This window comes from Pteropus medius, unplaced genomic scaffold (genome assembly GCF_902729225.1).
Source record: "Pteropus medius unplaced genomic scaffold, Ma_sr-lr_union100, whole genome shotgun sequence".
In the NCBI taxonomy this organism is placed as follows: domain Eukaryota; kingdom Metazoa; phylum Chordata; class Mammalia; order Chiroptera; family Pteropodidae; genus Pteropus; species Pteropus medius.
Window position 1 is genome coordinate 230,101 of NW_024343935.1, and position 21,305 is coordinate 251,405.

The window sequence follows — 21,305 nt, forward strand, 5'->3', positions numbered from 1 at the left end:
TGTAGCACATTCATCAGAATTATTATTACCCCACATTCCCATCAGAAATAAGGAACCGATGCTCAGGGACAATCAATTTTTCACAATTATATAACAATGTACTTAAACCTATCATACAATTTCCTGAATTATGTATAATGGACCCATGCAATATATACTCTCAATTCAGTTAATTAAAAATGTTAAATATGTGCAGAAAAGGGGTCAAATATTTGGTGATAGAAGGAAATTTAACTTTGGGTGGTGAGCACACAATGCAATATTACATATTACGTGTTATCGAATTGCACTCTTGATACATATATAATTTTATTAACGAAGGTCAGAGCAATATTTTTAAAAAGAAAAAAATTAAAAAAGAAAACATATGCAGCAGAAAAATTCTAATAACATGGCTTAAAGTAGGATGCATAGCACAGGTAGCTGAGTCACAATTTAATTGGGGGAGGGAGAAATATCACTGAGTAAAAAATGTGTCTTATATGGATATGAAAACAGTGACATTAATATGAGGCAAATTACATTTGGTAAACTCATTTTTGCAAACCAGAAGATTAAACTACATATATAAATGAACTGTCAAAATTTGGTTCAAGAGGGATGCACTATATATAGTCTCATATGACATCATGAATGAACTCAAGACACACAGTGTAGAGACTCCCAGCTGATGCAGATCATGAGTATCTGAGCAGAGATCAGAACAATTTCTAGGATACAATCTAACTGATATAAATCACAGCATTTAGAACACTTTGTTATACAGCATTAGCTAACTGATAAAAATCAAGGCAAACAAAACTGAGGAAAATTATAATAATCTGCTGTTTTTATTTTTTGGCATGTGTTCTGATTTTCAAAGACAGCATTCATGATTAATGTCTTTTAATTCCTGCCATCCCAAAAAGTCTTTTCAGAGCCCTTTTTATGTCTCTGTTCCTCAGATTGTAGATGAAGGGCTTCAGCATGGGTTTGGCCACAGTGTACATCATTGAAGCTACTGCACTTAAGTATGAACTGTGGGTAATAGCAGAGCTCATGTACGCTCTTAGGACTGTAAAATAAAATAAGGAGACAACTGAGCGGTGAGACGCACAGGTAGAAAATGCGTTATAGTTCCCCTGAGCTGATGGGATTCTGAGTATGGAGGAAACGATCCTAGAGTAAAAGGATCCCAGCCAAAGGACCACCACCCAGCAGCCCAGCTCCAAAATACATTACTGTGTCATTAAGAAAGGTGTCAGAACAGGCAAGTTTGATCACCTGATTAATGTCACAGAAATAGTGGGGAATTTCTAAGTCTGTGCAGAAGGACAGCGTCAATACCAATAAGCTTTGTAACAATGAAATTAAGGCACTCATGATCCAGGATACCAGAACCAGCAACCCACAGAGTCAGGGGTTCATGATGACTGTGTAGTGCAGGGGGTGACAGATGGCCACGAAATGGTTATAGGCCATCAGAGTCAGGAGTAAGTCGTCCAACAAACCAAAGAGAGTGGAAAAATACATCTGCATGATGCAGCCTTTATAGGTGATAACTTTGCTCTGAGTCTGCATGTTCACCAACATCTTTGGGATGGTGCTAGAGATGAAACAGATGTCCACCAAGGACAGGTTGGAGAAGAAGAAGTACATGGGCGTGTGGAGGTGGGAATCTGAGCTGAGAACCAGGATGATGAGCAGGTTTCCAAGCACAGTGATCAGGTATATGGAGAGAAAGAAGCCAAATATGAGGGGTTGCAGTTCTAGTTCTTCTGAAAGTTCCAGAAGGAAGAATTCTGAAAGTCGTGTATCGTTTCCTGGTAGCATGTGGTGGTTGTCACAACTATGAATTTAAAAGATTAATTTTTACATAAATGGGCATTGGGAACATGGTAGAAATGCTACAATTGCAATACTATGTAGGGAAAAACAGCATATATAAAATTGAGTGAATGGATTGTTATTTTTACTGGGTTTAAGGAAGATCTGAAAACACGATGACATTTGAGCAGTGACCTCAAGGAAGAAAAAGCACAAGTTTATTTGGGGAAATTCGTGTTCTGCAGGAGAAAGAGCCAGTGTAGAGGTGCTGAAGATGAACTTGTTTCAGACATTCAAGTCTCAACAACAGCCAGTGAGTCCAGGGGAATGAGCAAGAGGCAGAGTGATGACAGATGCTGTCAGAGGACGTGGGGGAACTGCTATTCCTGATACTTCAAGACACAGGGAGTCCTTCACCTGTGAGTTGTTCCTTGCAGTTTATTAATTTTATTTCCATGGAATCTTGTGAACAGAAAGGGATCCCCATCTTATTGTTGGTTAACAATTCTTATCTCACTTTTTCAAGGGTCACACACTGGAGTATATGATCACTGACACCCCCATTTTGAGAACTGCTCATCCTACCCCCCCCACCACACATGCACATGCACATGTGCACTCACAGATGGGCACACTATGACCTCCTGGGGACATGTTATTTTCACCTCCAGCTATAAGAACTAGGAATAAAATGAGACAAGGCAAGCTGTGAACATCAGATTGTTTTTCCCTTAAAAAATATAAAATCAGTATCCAAATTCAAGTGGTAGTCCTCCAATGGACAGGTAAACTTCGCACACCATTTTAATCTGATCATTTTCTGTCCTGTATTTATTTACTGTTTTCATCTAGCTCCCGTTTGTAATTTTTTGGAAACTAGGTAATTCTATTTCAGTTGAAGCTCATATGGTTTTTCTGATTTTTCATAAGGGTCAGATAGTTCTAAATTAATTATGTGTCAGATCATATGATTAGTTTCCTGTCCTGTATTTAATGAAGTTTAAAGAACTCAATTAAAAAAACAGAGATAGTAGGAAGAATTGGACATGAGGAGGAAAAATATCTAATGTCTTCGGTGGTGGGGTTCTTGAGAGTTTGTGATGAGGAGAAAGAGTCCTTGGTTCTGGCAGCATTCCGAACCTAGTTACATCACCATGAAGCCCAGAATGACTGAAAAAATAGTAAATATTAATGTGTTCAAAAGAGAAAGTGATTTATTGAAATGTCAAGACACCTTAATGAATGAATATCGATTAAAAATGTGAGCACAGACAACAAACCCACAAATTACTAAAGGAAAGCCACAATGTACAAAAAAATAGTGGAAATTTTAAAAGATGAAATGGTGAAAGACTTTTATGAATAATAGTAAATGCGAAATGTGGGAATTAGTGACTGAGTTTTGAACCTTGGATCTATCAAACAGGAGATGTTCGAATTTGGAGAGACAGCCAATTCATTCTAAATATTCTCATGCAAATAGTGGGGCAGTGGTATCAATCCATTTAATGTCATCCAAAGAGTTGGTCAATATATATACAAAAGTTTAGCCTAAGTCATTTCTGTTAGTATATGTATCATAGGTGATGACCCTCTTTGTTTCGTTGTGTGTGTATACATACGTGTGTGTTTGTGTGTTTGCATGTGCACACAGGCTTGATGACAGTGGAAAAGTCATGTATACTCTGGGACATGGTCAACAAATTTGGAATCCAATGCAGTAAAGGAAAAACAGTTTAAAAGAATGCCAGTTCCTGCCAAGGTGGAATAAGGCAACAAGAATGAAGAGCCCACAGAGTCCCTCCGACTCAAGGGACCTCACACTGACTGGACCTTTACTTCCTCACTGACCTCATCACAGTGTCCACTTTGGCTCTGATGTAATTGTTATTCCTGTACCTATTTCATGGTTATTTGATCACCTTTTTCTTAAAATTTTTTTTATTTTTATTTTTACAAGGCCCAATGGTGGATCCGGCTGGCCCTTCTCTCACTTTTCTTTGTGGAATTATTTTGTTTACTATTCTTGGGCTTTGAGTTTTTACCTCTCCTATTTTACATCCAATAGGTACACTAGTCCTGGTTCTGATCCTTGCTTCCGCAGATATACTCTATAAAATCTAGTTTATGCCACAACTATCGATCCCCTTGCTTTGCACATTTATCCCTGAGGACATGACATCATACCACACTCATTTCATTGTACTGGGCATTCTCCATTATATTGTGAGAGCCAAATGAAGGGAAGCCTCACTTATTTTGCTCACTTATGTGTTTCCATAAATATGTGAATGTATATAGAAAAAAATAGTAAAGAATAGAAAAGTCATAGAAGAAAAAGAAGGTCAGGAAAAAATAAAACCAGGTTGATTGTAGTGGATTCAAGAAATTGTGTAAGTGAAATCGAATAGAAATCAAAGACTAACTTCTAAAAGAAAGGATATAAAGTTCAATAGGTAGTATCTGTAGAACTTTCTACCTGTATAATGGATTTCAATATGCTTAGGAAAAGAATAGAGGTGAACAGTAACTGAATGCAAAGGAATGCCATTCACAAGATAGGAGATGATCTAGAGCTTTTTACCTTTAAAAGTATTAGGAGAAACACAATATGACAGACTGATAGAATTAAGCACATGCACTTTAAAAATTGTCATACTTTACCCCAAATACATCTCTACATATATAAAGGAATTCAACGTCAAACAGCAAAGTTGGTGAAAAAAACTCCAATTTGACACATTAAATAAATTAATTAGTCAACCCAATAAACAAAAATAGCCATCTCTGGGCTCTGGCTGAGGCTGGTTAGGCTCTCAGGGGCCCTCAGGTAGAAGGTTTCAGGTTCCTTCCTCTCCGACCCTTTGCTGCAGTACCAGCTGGGCTCTCTGACTCACCTAGATGAGGTTTCTGAGAGGGAGGACTCCGTGAGTAAGTCTGAATTCTTTTCTGGATGGCAGATGCTGGGGACTGAAGATCTTTCCCCAGATAGGACAGGAGTGAAGCATTGGTACCCAACCAGACTTAGGAATCCAAAATGACAAATACATCCTGTAAGCCTAGGGTTGCATATACCCTAGCAGAGGAGACATTTTTATGTCCTTTTATCTGCTTGTTAGACATTCTTTACATTGTTACTCACACCTCTGAGCCCCGATTCCGCTGGGGGACACTGGTCTGGACTGAATGGAAATATTTCCTGCTGATTCTCTGTTCACAATGGTTAGAAGGTAGAAGTCAAGTGAATCCTGTTTTCATTACTCTTTCTCCATGACTCTCCTACCTGCCTGACGTGTCATCTCTCAGCACCTTATTCCAACTCTAAATTAAAATTCTCTTAAAACTCTAGACTGAAGGTGATATCAGAAATACTGCAGAGTGAGAGACATTTCCAGATCTCTCCCCTTGAAACAACAATAAGCTAAACATCTAAAACACAACAAAAAACATCCAAACTTCACACCAGCATGTCTGAGCGTGGGATCTGCGTATAAGATCTACCACAGGTCAGAACCTTGGGTGTTGGCTGGTGGACTGGGAGAAACAAAGAAGCTGCCTCCAGCAGCTGGAGCTCCCTGCGGTAGGAGGGGATGGAGAAGGTGCATTGACTTCCCTGAACAGCCCTGTTTGTGAGAGCCGGCGGCAGTGCCCAGGTATCAGGGCAGAAAGCAGAGAAACAGGATGGCAGAGAAGCAAGGACAGCAGAGAAAAAACAATTGGTTATTACCAGCCGTGGTTGCAAGACCTAGGGTGAGCCACAGCACCAAATCCCAAACCCAGAGGGCCCCTCCCCCCATAACCTCTGAGATCGAAACTGCTGAGCCCCAGGGAATCTGAGCAAAAACTCCGAAACTATTGCTAACGCTGACAGGGACTGAAACTGAGGATAGCGAGCATGATTAAACGTCTATAAGAAAATAAAAAAGGCAATATTTAGGCTTTACATAAAGCAGGGATCCAAGAGGCTTAGATGTCACCTACTGGATGCCAAAACAAAAATACCTCCTTGGCAAAAGGCTAAAGGAGAACTTTACATAATAATCCTCTTTTTTTTTTTTTTGAAAAAAAGCAGAATACATTTCCATTAATGCCCAGGTGGAGAAATAGTCCATTAAACAACATGAACAACCAAGGGGACAAGGCATCTCAGAAAGAAAGAGGAAAATCTCCAGAAAATAAGCTTACAGACATAGAAATATGCAACTTAAATGATAGAGAATTCAGGATGGTACTTCTGAAAAAACTCAATGAGATCCAAAATGAGTAATATCAGCAATTTCAGGAATTGAAAAAAATAAAAAAAACTAGATGATGAGGATGAGTTCAGTAGCAAGGTGATTGGAACTCTCAGATAGAACCAAGTAGAACTTCTGATGATGAAGAACACACTGTTAGAGTTGAAAAATGAAATAATAATCTTGGGAAATTGAGTTGACCAAGTGGAGGAATGGGTCAGTGATATTAAAGACAGAAATCTAGAAATAAATCAGAAGGAAGAAGAGGCAAAACAAAGAATGAAAAATAATGAAAGAGAAATTCAAGAACTAGCTGGTACCATCAGGAGAGGAAACATAAGAATAATGGGCATTATCGAAGGTGAGGAAAAGGAGCAGGACCTAGAAAGCATTTTCAGACAAATAGTGGATGAGAATTTCCCAAATGTAAGCAATGAGCTGGAGCTTGGAATTCAAGAATTCGACAGAACACTCAATTATCTCAACCCAAAAAGGCCTTCACCAAGACACATTGTATTAAAATTATCAAAAATCAATGACAAAGACAGAATTCTCAGGGCAGCCAGGAAAAGAAGTCAGTAACCTACACAGAAAAACCCATTAGATTATCCTCAGACTTCTCAGCACAAACCTTAAAGCCAGAAAGGAGTGGAATAAAATATTCAAACTATCAAATGAAAGGAACTACCAGCCAAGGATAATGTAACCAGCTAAGCTCTCATTTAGATATGAAGGAGAAATTAAGAACTTTCTAGACATACAAAAATTGAGAGAATTCTCCACTAAACACCATAATAGGAGTAAGGTGACTGGCAGGCTGATAGAAGCAGAGAAGTGCAACCTTTACTAAGAACAGGGCATTATAAGCTTAAAATATAAGAAGAGATTTGCTATAGCGAGATAGTAATGAACATTCAGTATACATAGGGACAAATTGAGACAACAGTGACTGAAAAGGGGAGGATTCAAAGATCTACATTCGCAAAGGGGAATGGAGATAAGGCATGCACAGGAGAAATGGACAACTGTATATATATAACTATCCTTTTCATATTCGTAATGGTAACCATACACCAAAGATTCAGACTGAAGCATCTTATTAACTGTTGCAGTAGAGAAAGTAAATGAGTAATGAACCCAAAACATATGCAGCCTCACCAGTAATGAAATAATGCAAAGTAAAACTATTTAATATTCCTCTTCAGACTTGTTAAATAATTATTTTCCATGTGGATAAACAACATGAGATAAGATACTGCAATGAACAGTATGTCTCCTGAACAGCTGCGACAAGGTAGTTTCAAACTCCACTGGTCTGGGTCTTTTCAATGAATACAAGACACGCTCAAATACAGCCCACCTTAGAAATTTAATGCAAACATTCTCAATTCATCGCATTATCCTCCACATATAACACTCTATTTTCTGCTCCCTAACCAACAAAACTCTTCAGATGTGTTTCCACTTTACCGAAACCATTTGATGCGTCTCACTCATTCTACAGGGTCACCCAACTGGACTCGCATGCCTATCACTTGTCAACTATGGTCTCTGTAGTGCAGATTCAAACAGGTACATGATTATTAACATATTAACATAGGTTAATTATAAATTAGTTAATTATAAATAAAATAGGTTAAATAGGTTAATTATAAATTAGTAGCTTAACCAAGGGTACAAACAAAATGACCTTCTGTCTCTGGGCCGGGCTGATTAACGTCACAGTGACACAGGTAAGAGTTCTCAGATTCTGTCCTCTCAGACCTTTTCCTGAAGTACCTCTTGGGCTCTCAGACTCACCTGGATGGAGTCTCTTAGAGGGAGGGCTCCATGTGGAAGTCTAAATTCCTACATGGATGGTTGTTGATGAAGATTGAAGCTCTGTCCCCAGACAAGACAGCAGGAGGGACTGACACATGAATTCTGAGCCAGCTTAAGAGTCAAAAGAAACAACCGTGTCCTGTCCACCAATACTGTACAAGCTGAGGGACTGCACAGAGGAGGTAATACCGGTCTCTCTATCTGCTCATCAGGGACGTCTCCCTCCTGTTATTCCAACCTCTAAGTACATAATCTCCCTTTGGGCCTCTGGAATAAACAGAAAGGATTTTTTTCCTAATGATTCTATGACCCAAAAGACCAGGTTAGAAGTCAAATGAACTTAATTTTTATGATTTTGTGTTCTCAATGTCCTAGAGGTCTAACCTCCTACCACCTTATCCCAACCTGATTTCATATTTTCTCTGAAGTCTGAGACTAAAAAATCTAACAGGTTCTTCTCAAGCCTCCTGCCACCCCTAGCTCCCCCATGACAGGGAGGGCTCCAGATCACTGCATCCTAGGGGCCCAGAATGGGGAGGAGGCATTGTCTCCACTGCAGCAGCTGCACCCACAATGCAGAGTGTCAAGTGTGTGTTGGTGGGCGATGGGCTGTGGGAAAGAATTGCCTTCTCCTCTGCTACACAACTGATGCCTTCCCCAAGGAATACAGCCCCCCACAACTCCCTAAGGTACAGTTGATGGGCTCACAGTGAACCTGAACCTGGCAGGACACAGAGTACCAGGAGGAGTACAATGGACTCTGCTCACTGTCCTACCCTCAGACCAATGTCTTTGTCATCTCTTTTTCCTTTGTCAGTCTGACTTTCTTTGAGAATGGGCGGCACAAGTGACATCCAGAGATGTGCCATCGATGTCCTGATGTGCCCATCCTCCTGATGGGCACCAAGAAGGACTTGAGGGCCAAGCCTTACACCCTGTGGTGCCTAAGGAGAAGGGCCAGGTGTGCATTCCACCACGGCAGGGCCAGGCACCGGCCAAGCAGATCCATGCTATGTGTGACCTTGAGCACTAGGCCCTGTGGGAGGATGGCATCAAGGAAGTGGTTTCTGAGGCAATCAGAGTATGCTCATCCCCAAACTGGTCAAGTGTGGCTGGTCCTGTGTCCTCTTGTGACCCTGGCACTCAGCTTGAATGCTGCACCAGCCTCCCAACCCCTTCTAGTTGTGCTTTGGAGCCTTGTCTGTCCCCATCTATGCCTTAAGGATTAATCCTGGCACCCCTTGCCAGGGGGCTCCCTGAATGCCTATTTCCCTTTAAGGAAATAGGGAAAAGGGCTTTGAGCCCTGCCCCAGTCTCTTCTGGAATAACAGATATTCTTGAGAGCTCACCCAGGCCAAGGTTGGATCTCCTCAAGAAGCCAACCCCGTGCGCCCTTCCCATGTTCTCCTACTGACCAGCTGACCCAGCTTTCCACACAGATGTTGCTGCCTATTGTGGTGCCTTCTCTCAGGTTAGGAACTTCCACCATCCCCAACCTCTCACTTGTTGCTCTTTGAATTACTCCCACTTCACGATCCTCTCACCCTTCCCCAAAGAAGGAGCCACAGAATCCTGAGAAGATGAATGTGCCCTAACTTGGCCCCATGTGCCCAGGCCTTATGCATTGCTGACTGACTCAGCCCCCACATCACCCCCACCCTGACCCGGTTCCTAGCCCCATCAGCATCAACAAAACCTCCTGTCTCCAGTGAGGTTTAAAAAAAATGAAAGAAATCGGTCAGGAATAGGTCCCATTGATCTATAAAGCAGATTTGTGTTGAGACACAGACTGAGGTCTCCAGAGAATTGCTATTCTCTCTACAACAAGCGGAGAGCTGTGTTCTTTTGATGTGCAATCATAGGCACCACACTCTGGCTTCATGACACATTTGTTAGGATAAGTAGAGATTCTGCACTTATGTCACAAGCTACGAACTGTCATACAGACCCTTATTATAAAATATTTGTTAATTATGGGAGATACATTTCGATATTTTTATGCCACATTTTGAGTTTAGCACTTTATAGACTTTGTCCAATTTAATTCATCAATAAGTCCAGCCATAAGGTAATGTTATAATGAACTCCATTTCTTTATGTAGAAGTGGAGCTTAAAGGAGTTTAGTGTCTGCCCTAAGTTCCAAATTGAGTAAAGGATGGGATACTTCCAGTTTTCAACTCTGGGCCAGTGGTTCCCAACCTAAGGTGTTGTTGTCCCTGGGCTATTTGGCAACATTTAGGGAGCTGCTAAACACCTACAACACCCAACATAACTAATTTTTCTGCCCCAATTATCAACTTAGAAGGCGAGACAATTTATTCTAGACCAGATCTTCTCCGAATTCACTGTGCATGCGACTCACCCAGGATTCTAGTTCTAATGCAGAATCTGATTCAAAAGATCCTTGTAGGCCCAGAGATTCTGAGAATCAAACCATCTCCCAGGTGATGTTGATGCTGCAGGTCCCGGAGTGAGGACCACTCTGTAAGTAGCCAGGCTGTGGTTCTGTGTTAGAGTCAGGTGCAGGTAGTTTTAAGTCTCCTGAACCAAGAGTCATTTCTGCATGTAATTTTGAAGAAATAGTGTATTCACTCATCCCAGACACTATTATACATTCAGTTACTTTATATAAAGTTTCATGAATGACATCACATGACATATTTCTGAAAAATACCTTGTTCGATTCTTTTACATAAGTTTTCTTGTATGACACCATATAATATACTACTGAAAAAAATTTTATAGTAGGCTAAGTAAGAGCCTCCAAAAGATATCTAAATTGTAATTCCTAGAAACTTGTAATATGTTATTTTTCAAAGCAAGGAAAGAATAAAGTAGCAGATGAAATAAGTTTGCTCATCAGTTGCCTTTAAGGAGATTGGATGTGATTATGCAGGTGAGACTAGTATAATCACCGTGGTCTTTCAATGTGGACCAGGAAAGAAGAATAGCTGGAATCATAGGGAGATTGGAAGATGCTACACTGCCAGTTTTGAATGTGGAGAAAGCTCTTGAGCCAAGGAATGCTTGTGGCCATGAGAAATTAAAATAGGAGATGAAACAAATTCTCGTCTGAAGCCTCCAGAAGATAACTGGCCTTGCAGACATCTCGATTTTAGTCCATCGAAACCCATATCAGGCTTTTGACCTCCAGAACTGTAGGTGAATAAATTTGTTTCTTTTAAACCCTGAATGTGGTGACTTGCTACAGCAGAAATAGCAATTTATATAGACATTTATGCAGTGGGGTTTTTTGGAGGAAGCTGAATTTTAACATCTCATTTTATTCATTTTGACCTTACTCACAAACCCACCTCCACCCCCAAGTAGAAGAAATATAGTCAACTTGGAGAATCTGCCTCATTAGCTAGTATAGAGAATTCTGCATTGCATAAAAGAAAATGTAGTTCTGACTTTGAGGCTTGGACATTCAGATAGAATAAGAACTCATTATTAAAGTTATAGACAACCATTCTACACTAAATCTTTGTATGTAAGTGTTTATGTTTCTAAAATTTTAAGTTAATTCCACCTGTCATCATTTTTATCTCTGTCCTCTCCAACTTTCTCTCAAATTTCCTTTCAACACAAGATATGGGATTACTGAGTCTCTGTGTGTCCATAATTTGTCAATGAGTATGTTTATTTATTAAAAAGTAATAAACACAAACAAAATACTAACTCATTAAAGAATTCTTGGCCTCAAAAATTATTTCCACAGAATTCATTTATTCTGTCCACATTCATTAAAATTATTATTATATATTACCATCAGAAACAAGGAACTGAGGATTGGAGAGATTCAATTTTTCAGTTATATAACAATGCAATGAAAGCTTTCATACACTTTCCTGAATTATGTATAAATGGACCCATGCAATATGTAGTCTTAATTTTGTAAGGTCCCTTTAATTCAGTACATTTAAAAATTAAATCTGTACAGTATAAAAACATCTAATGACACCTGGTTCGAAGTAGGATGTAGAGCATAGGTAGCTAAGTCACACTTTAATAGGGAGTGGGAGAAATGTCACTGGGTAGAAAGCAATGTTTCTTACATGGAAATAAAAACAGTGACATTAATATAAGAAAAATCACATTTGGCAAACTTTTTTTTGAAGTCTAGTATATTATACTGCAGAAACTATCATAAATTGGTTCAAGACAGGCGTACACTACAGCCTCAACACACATCATGGAGGATCTATGGCCACAGTGTAGAGACTTCCTGCTGATACAGATTCATGAGCATCTGAGCAGAGATCAGAACAATTCATTTACATAAATGAATTAGGTAAAACATAGGATTTAGGACAGTTTGTTCTGCAGTATTAGCTAACCGATGCAACAATCAAGAAAAACAAAATTAAGGCTAATTATAATAATCTGCTCTTTTTTAGTTTTTGGCCTATGTTCTGATATTCAAGACAAGAATTCATGATCATTCTGTTATCTTTATTCCTGCCAAACCAAAGAATCGTTTCAGAGCTCTCTTTATGTTTTCATTCTTCAGACTGTAGATGAAGGGGTTCAGCATGGGTGTGACAACTGTGTACATCACCGAGGCTACTGCACTTGAGCGTGAGCTGTGGGTAGCAGCAGAGCTGAGGTACACTCCTAGGCTTGTGCAGTAAAATAAGGAGACAACTGAGAGGTGAGATGCACAGGTAGAAAATGCTCTATATTTCCCCTGAGCTGATGAGATCCCACATATGGAGGAAACAATCTTAGAGTAAGAGTAAAGGATACCAGCCAGGGGACCACCACCCAGCAGCCCAACTCCAAAATACATCACCATGTTATTAAGAAAGGTGTCAGAACAAGCAAGTTGGATCATCTCATGGAGTTCACAGATAAAGTGGGGGATTTCTACGTATGTACAGAAAGATAGTCTCAACACCATTAAGCTTTGCAGTAAGGAAGACAGGACACCTGTGATCCAGGATACAAAAACCAGCAGCACACAGACCCGGGGATTCATGATGACCGTATAGTGCAGGGGATGACAGATGGCCACAAAGCGGTCATAGGCCATCACGGTCAGAAGGAAGTCATCCAATCCTGCAAAGAGTAGGAAAAAATACATCTGTGTGATGCAGCCTCCATAAGTTATGACTTTGCTCAGTGTCTGGCTATTCACCAGCATCTTTGGGACGGTGGTGGAGGTGAAACAGATGTCCACCAAGGACAGGTTGCAGAGGAAGAAGTACATGGGTGTGTGGAGGTGGGAGTCTGAGCTGACAGCCAGGATGATGAGCAGGTTTCCAAGCACAGTGATCAGGTACATGGAGAGAAAAAGCCCAAATATGAGGGGTTGCAGTTCTGGTTCCTCCGAAAGTCCCAGAAGAAGAAATTCTGAAACTCTTGTAAGATTCTCTGTCTCCATGAAGTGTAGGTGATGACTTGGAATGAAAAGAGTAACATAAATAATTTTCACAAGTGGGCATTACAAACAAGATGAAATGCTACAATTTGTACTTTGCTGTCAACTATATATATATATATTTGTGTATATATATATATATATATACATACACGCACATATACATATACATGCACACATACACATATAGTTTTGTAGAGATTTGATTCTTTTCAAGGTATCATCTGTGACATCTCTGATTAAAAATTTCTGTCTTACACTCAGCATTTTACCCAATAAATCATGTTTTTTAAAGATTTAATGAGAAATTCTTTCACTTGTTTGAGTGATACATGCTGATTAGACCGTTTGCTAGTCAAAAAGTGTAGAGTGCTGAAAAATAAAATTTTCTATAATTAAAAGTGAGAAAGAATATAAGCAAACAAAAAATCATATATCATGTCAGTCTGTGCTGGTCTTTTAAAGGGTGAGAAAATAGGTATAAATGAAAGTGAATGAGTGTGTTATTTCTACTGCGAATTGAGAAAGACTTGCAAACAAGGTGCTGTACAACAGAGACCTCAAGGAAGACCCAGGGAAGGCAGAAAGATTTCTGGAGAAGTGATCAGTCTGCATGAGAAAGAGCCAGTGCAAAGATCCTGAGGTTGATACGTACTTGTTTCAAGTAATATAGTCTCTAAACGAAGCACTGTGGTGGGGAAAATGAGCAAGAGAGAGAGTGATAGGGATGGTGTCAGAGAATGTGGAGGAATGAGATGGTCTGCCTGCTACAGATGAAACTTTAAGACACAGGGAGTGCAGATGTCGTTCCTCCCACTTTATCCATTTTGTTTCCAAGGGATCCTGTGAGTAGGAGTGATCCCTTCTTTATTTCCATCTGTCAGTTAACATTCTGGGGTCTGTATTTTAAAGGACACATTTTGGAGTATATGAGCTAAGTACCCCTGTCCTGAGAACTGCTCATGCTCCACAAACCACACACACTCACATCCACAGACACACAGTCACACACACACACACAATGCACACAAATGCAAATATGACCACCTGGGGCCATGTGACTACCAGGCTCTACTCACCCCCATCCACAAGAATTTGGAAACTAAGATAGAGGCCAAGCTGTCAGCATCAGATTATCTTTCTCCTAAAACATACAGAAATAGCACCTGAATTCCAGTTGGTAGGCCTCCAAGGGACATGTAAAAACGGGCCTCCATTTTAATGTGACCACTTTCTATTCTGTGTTTTTAAAAATCAGTTAAATGGAGAGATAAAATGGTGAGAGAGAGAGATGTAGTAAGCTGGAGTGGCCCCTGAGGCTGTGATGAGGAGAAAGCTTCCTTTGCTACAGCAATGTTCTAACTGCAGTTATATATCTCTGATGCCCAGAATAACCTAAAGTACAAATAACAATTTATTTTAAACAGAAAGAAAACAATATTTTTATGGTGTCGAGACACCTTACAAATTGAATATCCCACCAGAAAGGTACAAAGAGAATAAACACACAATTTACAAAAAGATATTTATAATGTGCATAAAAAGTATTTTTTAAGCTGAAACAGGAAGAGACATTTGTAAAAGACATTAAGGGCAAATCTGGAAATTGGAAAACCGGGTTTTGATTCCATGATGTACCACCTCTTAGTTTTTTGAACGAGGAGACACACCGGACCTTCTAAGTGCTAATGTCCTCACTCAAATAGTGCAGACCGTGGTATCCATTCAGAGTAGTGACAAATTCGAGCATTATATGTAACATAATAGCACAGTCTCTTCCTGTTGGTAAATGAATGGTTATCACTGGTGATGAGATGAGACTGATTATATTCTTCTACCTCTCCAGTGTCTCCATTGCTTCCTCACCTCTCGGTCTCCAGTTCCACAGCTGTATTCCAGTCTTGTCGTCTTCCATCTATCACAGGCTGGAAGCCTGCTAGCCTGATGATCACGTTGATCCCTTGAAATTCCTGTATATTATAAGCTGACATCAAACTCCCTGAATGAAACTCTATTCTTGTGACTCCCCAATGGAGATAAAAGCACAGTCCATGGCTTCAAATATGAAGCTCAAGTCTCTGTGACCTTTCCATCAGCTTCACCCTCACAACGCTCTGCCTTCACTCACACTGATTCCCAAATGTTGAACTTGACTCCCGGTTTCACCTGACGCCACAGCGCCAAGACTCAGAGCCTTTACACACGTGCTTCTCTCTGCTTGGAGTCTCCCACTGGACTTTTTCATCTCCTCTCCATCTTTCAAACTCCATCTCTTTCAGATTGCTTGGATCCTCTCCTTCAAATCCCTTCCTCAACATCATCACAGGAAAAAGACACTTTCTCATGCACTTAATTTAGGTGTAGTGGTTTGCATTGTGTAATTTAAAAAATTCCACGTCTTTTCTCCCTGCTACACAGTGAGTGCCGTGAGGCACATATCATGTTATACACATCACCACTCTCCCCCAGACTTAGCTGAGTTGGGAACAGTAGCTGAATAAAGAAGTATTCCTTGGAGGGATGAGAGAATGTGCTCTCACAGAAATTGCTGATGATGAGAGAAAGAAGAGACGGAGGCAACACTGACCTAGGTGTGGAGGACATGCCAGAGGAATGTTTTCCGTATTCTGTATTAGGACCCACTAGGGTGTCAGACTATGGTTTGTAAGAATTGGAATAGAATCAAGAAGGCACAAAAGAAAATATGAGAGTGTATTACCTATAGTAAAGGTACACACATAACCGATTTATGGTTCTCTTTGTCATGAGTGTACTTGTGTATAAGCATGCTGGATCACAATGTAAGAGGCATGTCTACTTTGAGACACAGTCACAAAAATATGGAATCCACTGTAGTAAATGAAGCATAGTTTTGAAATGCCAGTTCCTGCCAATGAGGGAAAAGCAATAAGAATAAAGAGCCCAGTAGAGAGCCATGTGCAGAGAAGAGGCAGCCAGCATGGGTAATTCACTGTCAAACCAGGTAATTCACTGTCAAAAAACATTAGTAGAAAAAATTCCAAAATTTTTAAAAAGTTTGGAATTCAAAACCATAATAAAAACTCACTTATCATTATGTAAACCGTGTAAAGAAATTGCACTGTTTCCAGTGAACTAACATGCTTATAAACCCAAAATATATGCAGTTTCACTAGGATTAGAGTAACTGCAATGTCAAACTCTTAAGTATTCCTCTTTAGACTTATTAAGTAATATTTTTATGTGACTACGCAGCATGAAAAATAATACTGTGAAATGTTTCCCTCAGGAACGGCTGCTGCAAGGTTGCATCTACTGCCTGGATCTGGATATTTTTTAAAGAATATAAAATATGCTCAAAATAAAGCTCCTCTTAAAAATTTTTTTAAAATGCCCTCCTTCACTGATCATGCCCCCACACCTAATACTCTGTTTTCCTACTTCCCTGAACTGCAAAACTTCTTGTGTACGTTCTGATTTTACTGGAACCACTTTATGCCTCCCATTCCTTCTTCATTCTCATCCAACCGAACTTCCAATCCCATCACTGTTACCAATGATCCTGGCGTGGCTTATTTCAACAATCACTTCTGTAACTGCAGACTCAGCTCAAAATGCTCCTAGCCTGCTTAATGAGATAGTGAGTTTCTTTTCTTTTCTTTCTTTTTTAAACACTAATACATTTATGAACTTATACTGCTATTGGAAACACTTCCAGTCCAGCATCAGGCCACAAGGTCTGTGGCAACCCAGAGAGGTCACCACTGGGTCTGTTGTCTGGTGACAACAGCTGGGGCCTGGTCTTAGCCCCACCACCTCCCAGGTGCTTTTAATTCTGGTATCAAACACAACTCCTACCTTCATCCTCCAGCCTCTCTTGACCAATTCTCTCTCCCTTTCCTTATGAATACTTAGTATCGGACTTCTTTTCTTCTATTAAAATCAGCACCTACTGGGCCTTGAGATCTCACCAAGTCTTCATAGAAGCCCCAAATGAAGGGTCAGATGAGATGACAGAAAATAAGCCAGACAGGTTCATTAACTTGCCCAAGGCCACACAGCTGGCAGGTGGCTGAGCCAGGGCTGATCCCCAGGCCTGATCCCCAGCATGCAACTCTCTACCAGGCAGGCCCCCTGACTGCTGTCTCCACCATGTCTCCCCTCTCCTCAAGTCCTCATCTGCAGCTCAGATAGCACACCTCCAAGCACAGGTGTTTTAAAATACGGTATGGGAGTGGAAGTGTGTGTTTGGAGAGGTGGAAGCTGATGAGGTCTCCATCTGTTTCATGTTAGGATACTTATTTCCTAAACTATTCTGAGGATAAGAATCACCTGGAATACTTGTTAGAAACAGGATCCTTGGGCCTCAGTGAGGACCTATTGAGTCAGACTTCCCGAGGACAGGCCGGTCTGTGATGCTTATCAGAACAATTTGGGGACCACTGGGCTACGTGAATTATCACACAATTCAGGAAAAGATCTTTGAAATACTAATATATGTGTAATGTTCCCAGATTCTTGTGATAAGCACTACATGCATTACCTCATATAACTCTCATTTGTACCCTCTGAGAGAAGTACTACTATTATCTCCATTTTACAGAAGAAGAATTTGAGGTACAGAACATATCGCCCCAAGCAATTGTTAAAAATACACAGTACCCACTGAATTAGAATCTCCAGGGAAGGGGCCCTGGCCTTGATATTTTAAAGCCAACCCCTGCTTATTCTGTGGATCAGGTATGTTTGGGAAACAATAGGCTAGATGGTTGGCCAGTAGGAGTCAGAAGCCAGCAACAGGTTCTGGTGGCAAAGACGGTTCATCCTCTCACTGGATGGTGCCGTTCATTGCCGCCCCCACTGGGGATGCCTTTGTTCTCTTCCCCCACAGTAACCAGAGCACCACCCCCGCGGGAGCCTGAGCCCTAGCCCGAGCCCCAGCCCCAACGCCAGCCTCAGCCTATCAAAGAGGAAGTTACACCTCCACCTCCACCTCCATCTCCACCAAAGGTTATCATGGTTCTGGAACTGACTGTCGGCATCAATGAGTAAGTCAGGCCTGGTGTCTGGGCCCTTCCTGAAGCCGTAGGGCCCAGCCTTTCCTCCCATCACTGAATGGGGTGTCTCCGCATTCCTCACTACTGCGTTGCTTTTCTGAGACAACAGACCAAAACGGCAAGTCATGCCACGTAGCCAAGCATGCCCAGAGGGAAACTTGACCTCCAGCTGTGTGCAGAATCAAAGTCTCCCACACCCTACCCACCTCTGTGGAGCCATAAGATAAGGACATAACAGGCTCAAAACCTTTCTGAACCACTGGGTCTGTTGTCCAGGAAGATCTAAGAAGACTCTTCTTATCCTAAAAGGCCAACTCCAAGGTCCTCCAACTAAAACTTGCCTCACCAGTGCTTCCGCATACCTGTTTCCCCCTATTTCCTTAAAAACATGCCCCCAACCCTGGATCAAGGCATCAGGCTTCTGAGCATTAGCTAGCTTCTCAGTCTTCTGGGGGTACCATTCATAATAAAATAGCTAATCTTTATCTACTGTAATTCTTGGTGTTTAGTGTTTAGCTCTGCTGGTGCCAGGTGGATGAACTCTTTCTGCTTTGTAACACTTTCCTTGTTAAATATTAATCAAATTATTTTTATATTAATCAGTATACTTGGTAAACAACATGGCATCTCTCAGCTCTGGGCGAGGCTGGTTAGGCTCTCAAAGGACCTCAGGAACAAGTTCTCACATTCTGTGCCCTCTGATCCTCTCCTGAAGTAGCTGCTGGGCTGGCTGTCTGACTCACCTGGGTGGGGTCTCTGAGAGGGAGGACTACGTGCAGAAGTCTGAATTCTTCCCTGGATGATTGATACAAGAGACTGAAGCTCTGTCCCCAGACAAGACAGCAGGAAAGAGTGAAGCATTGGTCTCTGAGCCAGCTTAGGAGTCAAAAGCAATAACTATGCTCCTTCGAGCCCAAAGATATACACACCAAGGGACTACAGCAGAGGAGATATTTTCAACTCCCTTTATCTGCTCATCAGACACTGTTTCCACTGTTGCTCCCACCTCTGAGCCCAGATTTCCCTGTGGGACACTGGTCTGGATGGAATGAAAATTTTTCCTGCTGATTCTTTGTTCCCAAGGGACTGATTGAGAAGTCAAATAAATCCTGTATTTGTTACTCCTTTTCCATGACTCTCCTGCCTGCCAGAGGTCTCCTCTCTCAAAGTTCTCACAAAAGCCTAGACTGAGGACTCTGACTTGACTAGGTCCCTTGAGTCTTTGATGCATTGACTTCAGTGGGACACTAATAGCTTCAAAAATCCCTGATAGCTTCAAAAAATTGCCATTTCCTTTTTCAACAAGGAGAGAACTGTGTGACATTGATGTAAAGCATAGTAAATAGAGAAGGAGTGTTATGTAGATTTTTTTCTCCATTGGCTTCTCCATTGATAAAAATTTCTGGTGATAAGGTCACTGCTTTCTAGTACAGCCAAGGAGATACCCTTACAAATGGAGATTTTCATTACAAATGTAAATGTCCCTAACAAAATGTAACTTGTACTTGTTTTTGAGAGATACTCCCATGTCTTCTGTTTCTTAAAATTAACCTGCCTAAAATAACCATTATGCCAAATTGACATATTTGGGGTTGATCAATTCTCCGCCCCTACAGCTCATAGGCTACAAACCTATTAAACATGTTGCTCTATTTCATACTGTAGGCAATAGGAATACAATACTAAGTCTTTGTTAATGCCGTTCATTAAGCTGTTACCATGGTTCTATTGTCACTAACTGATAGGAATATTTCAGCAACATAATATTCTTTGAGACCTCTGTTTTATATGTGGTTTCTCGTTGATCGAAATATCTTCATACTGCACATGACTGTATTTACTCATTCCAGAGACTGTGATGAATTCTGTGTTTTTTATATAATGGCCTTTGAGTGTCAACAAATAATACACTTCTAAAAGAGACTTTGTATTAGGCAGAATAAGGGCCTCCATAGAATGTTCACATCCTCATCCCTAAAAACTTAGAATATGTTATTTTTTTGTAAGAAAGATTAAGGTGATGCAGAACAGGGCAAATCCCTCCAAATGGAAAATCAAGTCTTGTGCCAAGAGAAGGTTCTTGTCTGAGTGCAGAAAAGAATTCAAGAGCACGCCAGAGTTAGAGTCAAAAGGAAAGTTTATTTAAAAAAGGAATAATGCTCTTCAGACAGAGACATGGTCTCCTCTCAGAGGCAGAGAATGAGAGAACTGAGAGAGACAGAGAGACGTAGGGAACACACCGGGAAAAAAATGACAGAACAAAAGACAGACAGACAAAGTCAAGACAAAGGCCCTGGGTTTTCAGGGAATTCAGTTTCTATATCACTCAGTTTCTATGAATTACAGCTTAAAGACTTTGTTTACCTATTTTCCTTTGATGGTGTGGGTATATAGTGTGAAAGATAAGGGTATGTAGAGCGAAAGTCATGAGTATGTAGTTGGAAAGCCTGCTAGCCATCCCTGTGTTTGATCTATAGGTTCCCTAGGGTTTTTTGCTTGGAGAATATATATTTTGTGTAGGGTATGACTTAAAGATTCTGTTTTCCCTTCACAGTGTGGATAAATGGTTTGTTAGTAATCCCTGTAGGAACCTTCCTTTGTTCTGTAGGTCTCCTAAGGTCTGGCAGCAGCACATTGAAGGCTCTGAATGCAGCTTGATTTAACATTTATTTCTCTTGCCTCCTCCCTACATTAAAGGGAGCCTTTGAAATATTTTTGCTGATGTGTTAACTTTAAGATTTACATATTGGCCGTGATTATGCAGGTGAGACTAATGTCATCACCGTGGTCTTAGAATGTGGAACAGGAAGGAGGAATAGTTGGAATTAGAGGGAGAATGGAAGATGCTACACTGCTGGTTTTGAAGATGGAGAAAGGGCTGTGAGCCAAGGAATGCTTGTGGCTGTGAAAAACTGGAATAGGAGAGGAAATGGATTCTCTCCCGGAGCCTCCAGAAGGAACTAGCTCTGAAGACATCTTGATTTTAGTCCATTGAGACTCGCATCAGGCTTCTGACCTCCAAA

General features: G+C 40.7%; 1 protein-coding gene and 2 pseudogenes across 1 annotated transcript; 1 reads left to right on the plus strand and 2 right to left on the minus strand.

The window, feature by feature from the left end:
• Positions 1 to 875: 875 nt before the first annotated feature.
• LOC120607058 (olfactory receptor 7A17-like) lies at positions 876 to 1,934 on the minus strand (annotated as a pseudogene).
• Positions 1,935 to 8,435: 6,501 nt separating this feature from the next.
• On the plus strand, positions 8,436 to 9,084 carry LOC120607059 (rho-related GTP-binding protein RhoG-like; annotated as a pseudogene).
• Positions 9,085 to 12,258: 3,174 nt separating this feature from the next.
• Positions 12,259 to 15,273, minus strand: LOC120607065 (olfactory receptor 7A10-like). Its single transcript, XM_039868661.1, has 2 exons — positions 15,113 to 15,273; positions 12,259 to 13,265 (listed from the first exon to the last, which is right to left on the minus strand). Exons 1-2 carry the CDS (start codon positions 15,235 to 15,237, stop codon positions 12,305 to 12,307), a joined length of 1,086 nt encoding a protein of 361 aa, XP_039724595.1. The 5' UTR covers positions 15,238 to 15,273; the 3' UTR covers positions 12,259 to 12,304.
• Between the last annotated feature and the right edge of the window lie 6,032 nt (positions 15,274 to 21,305).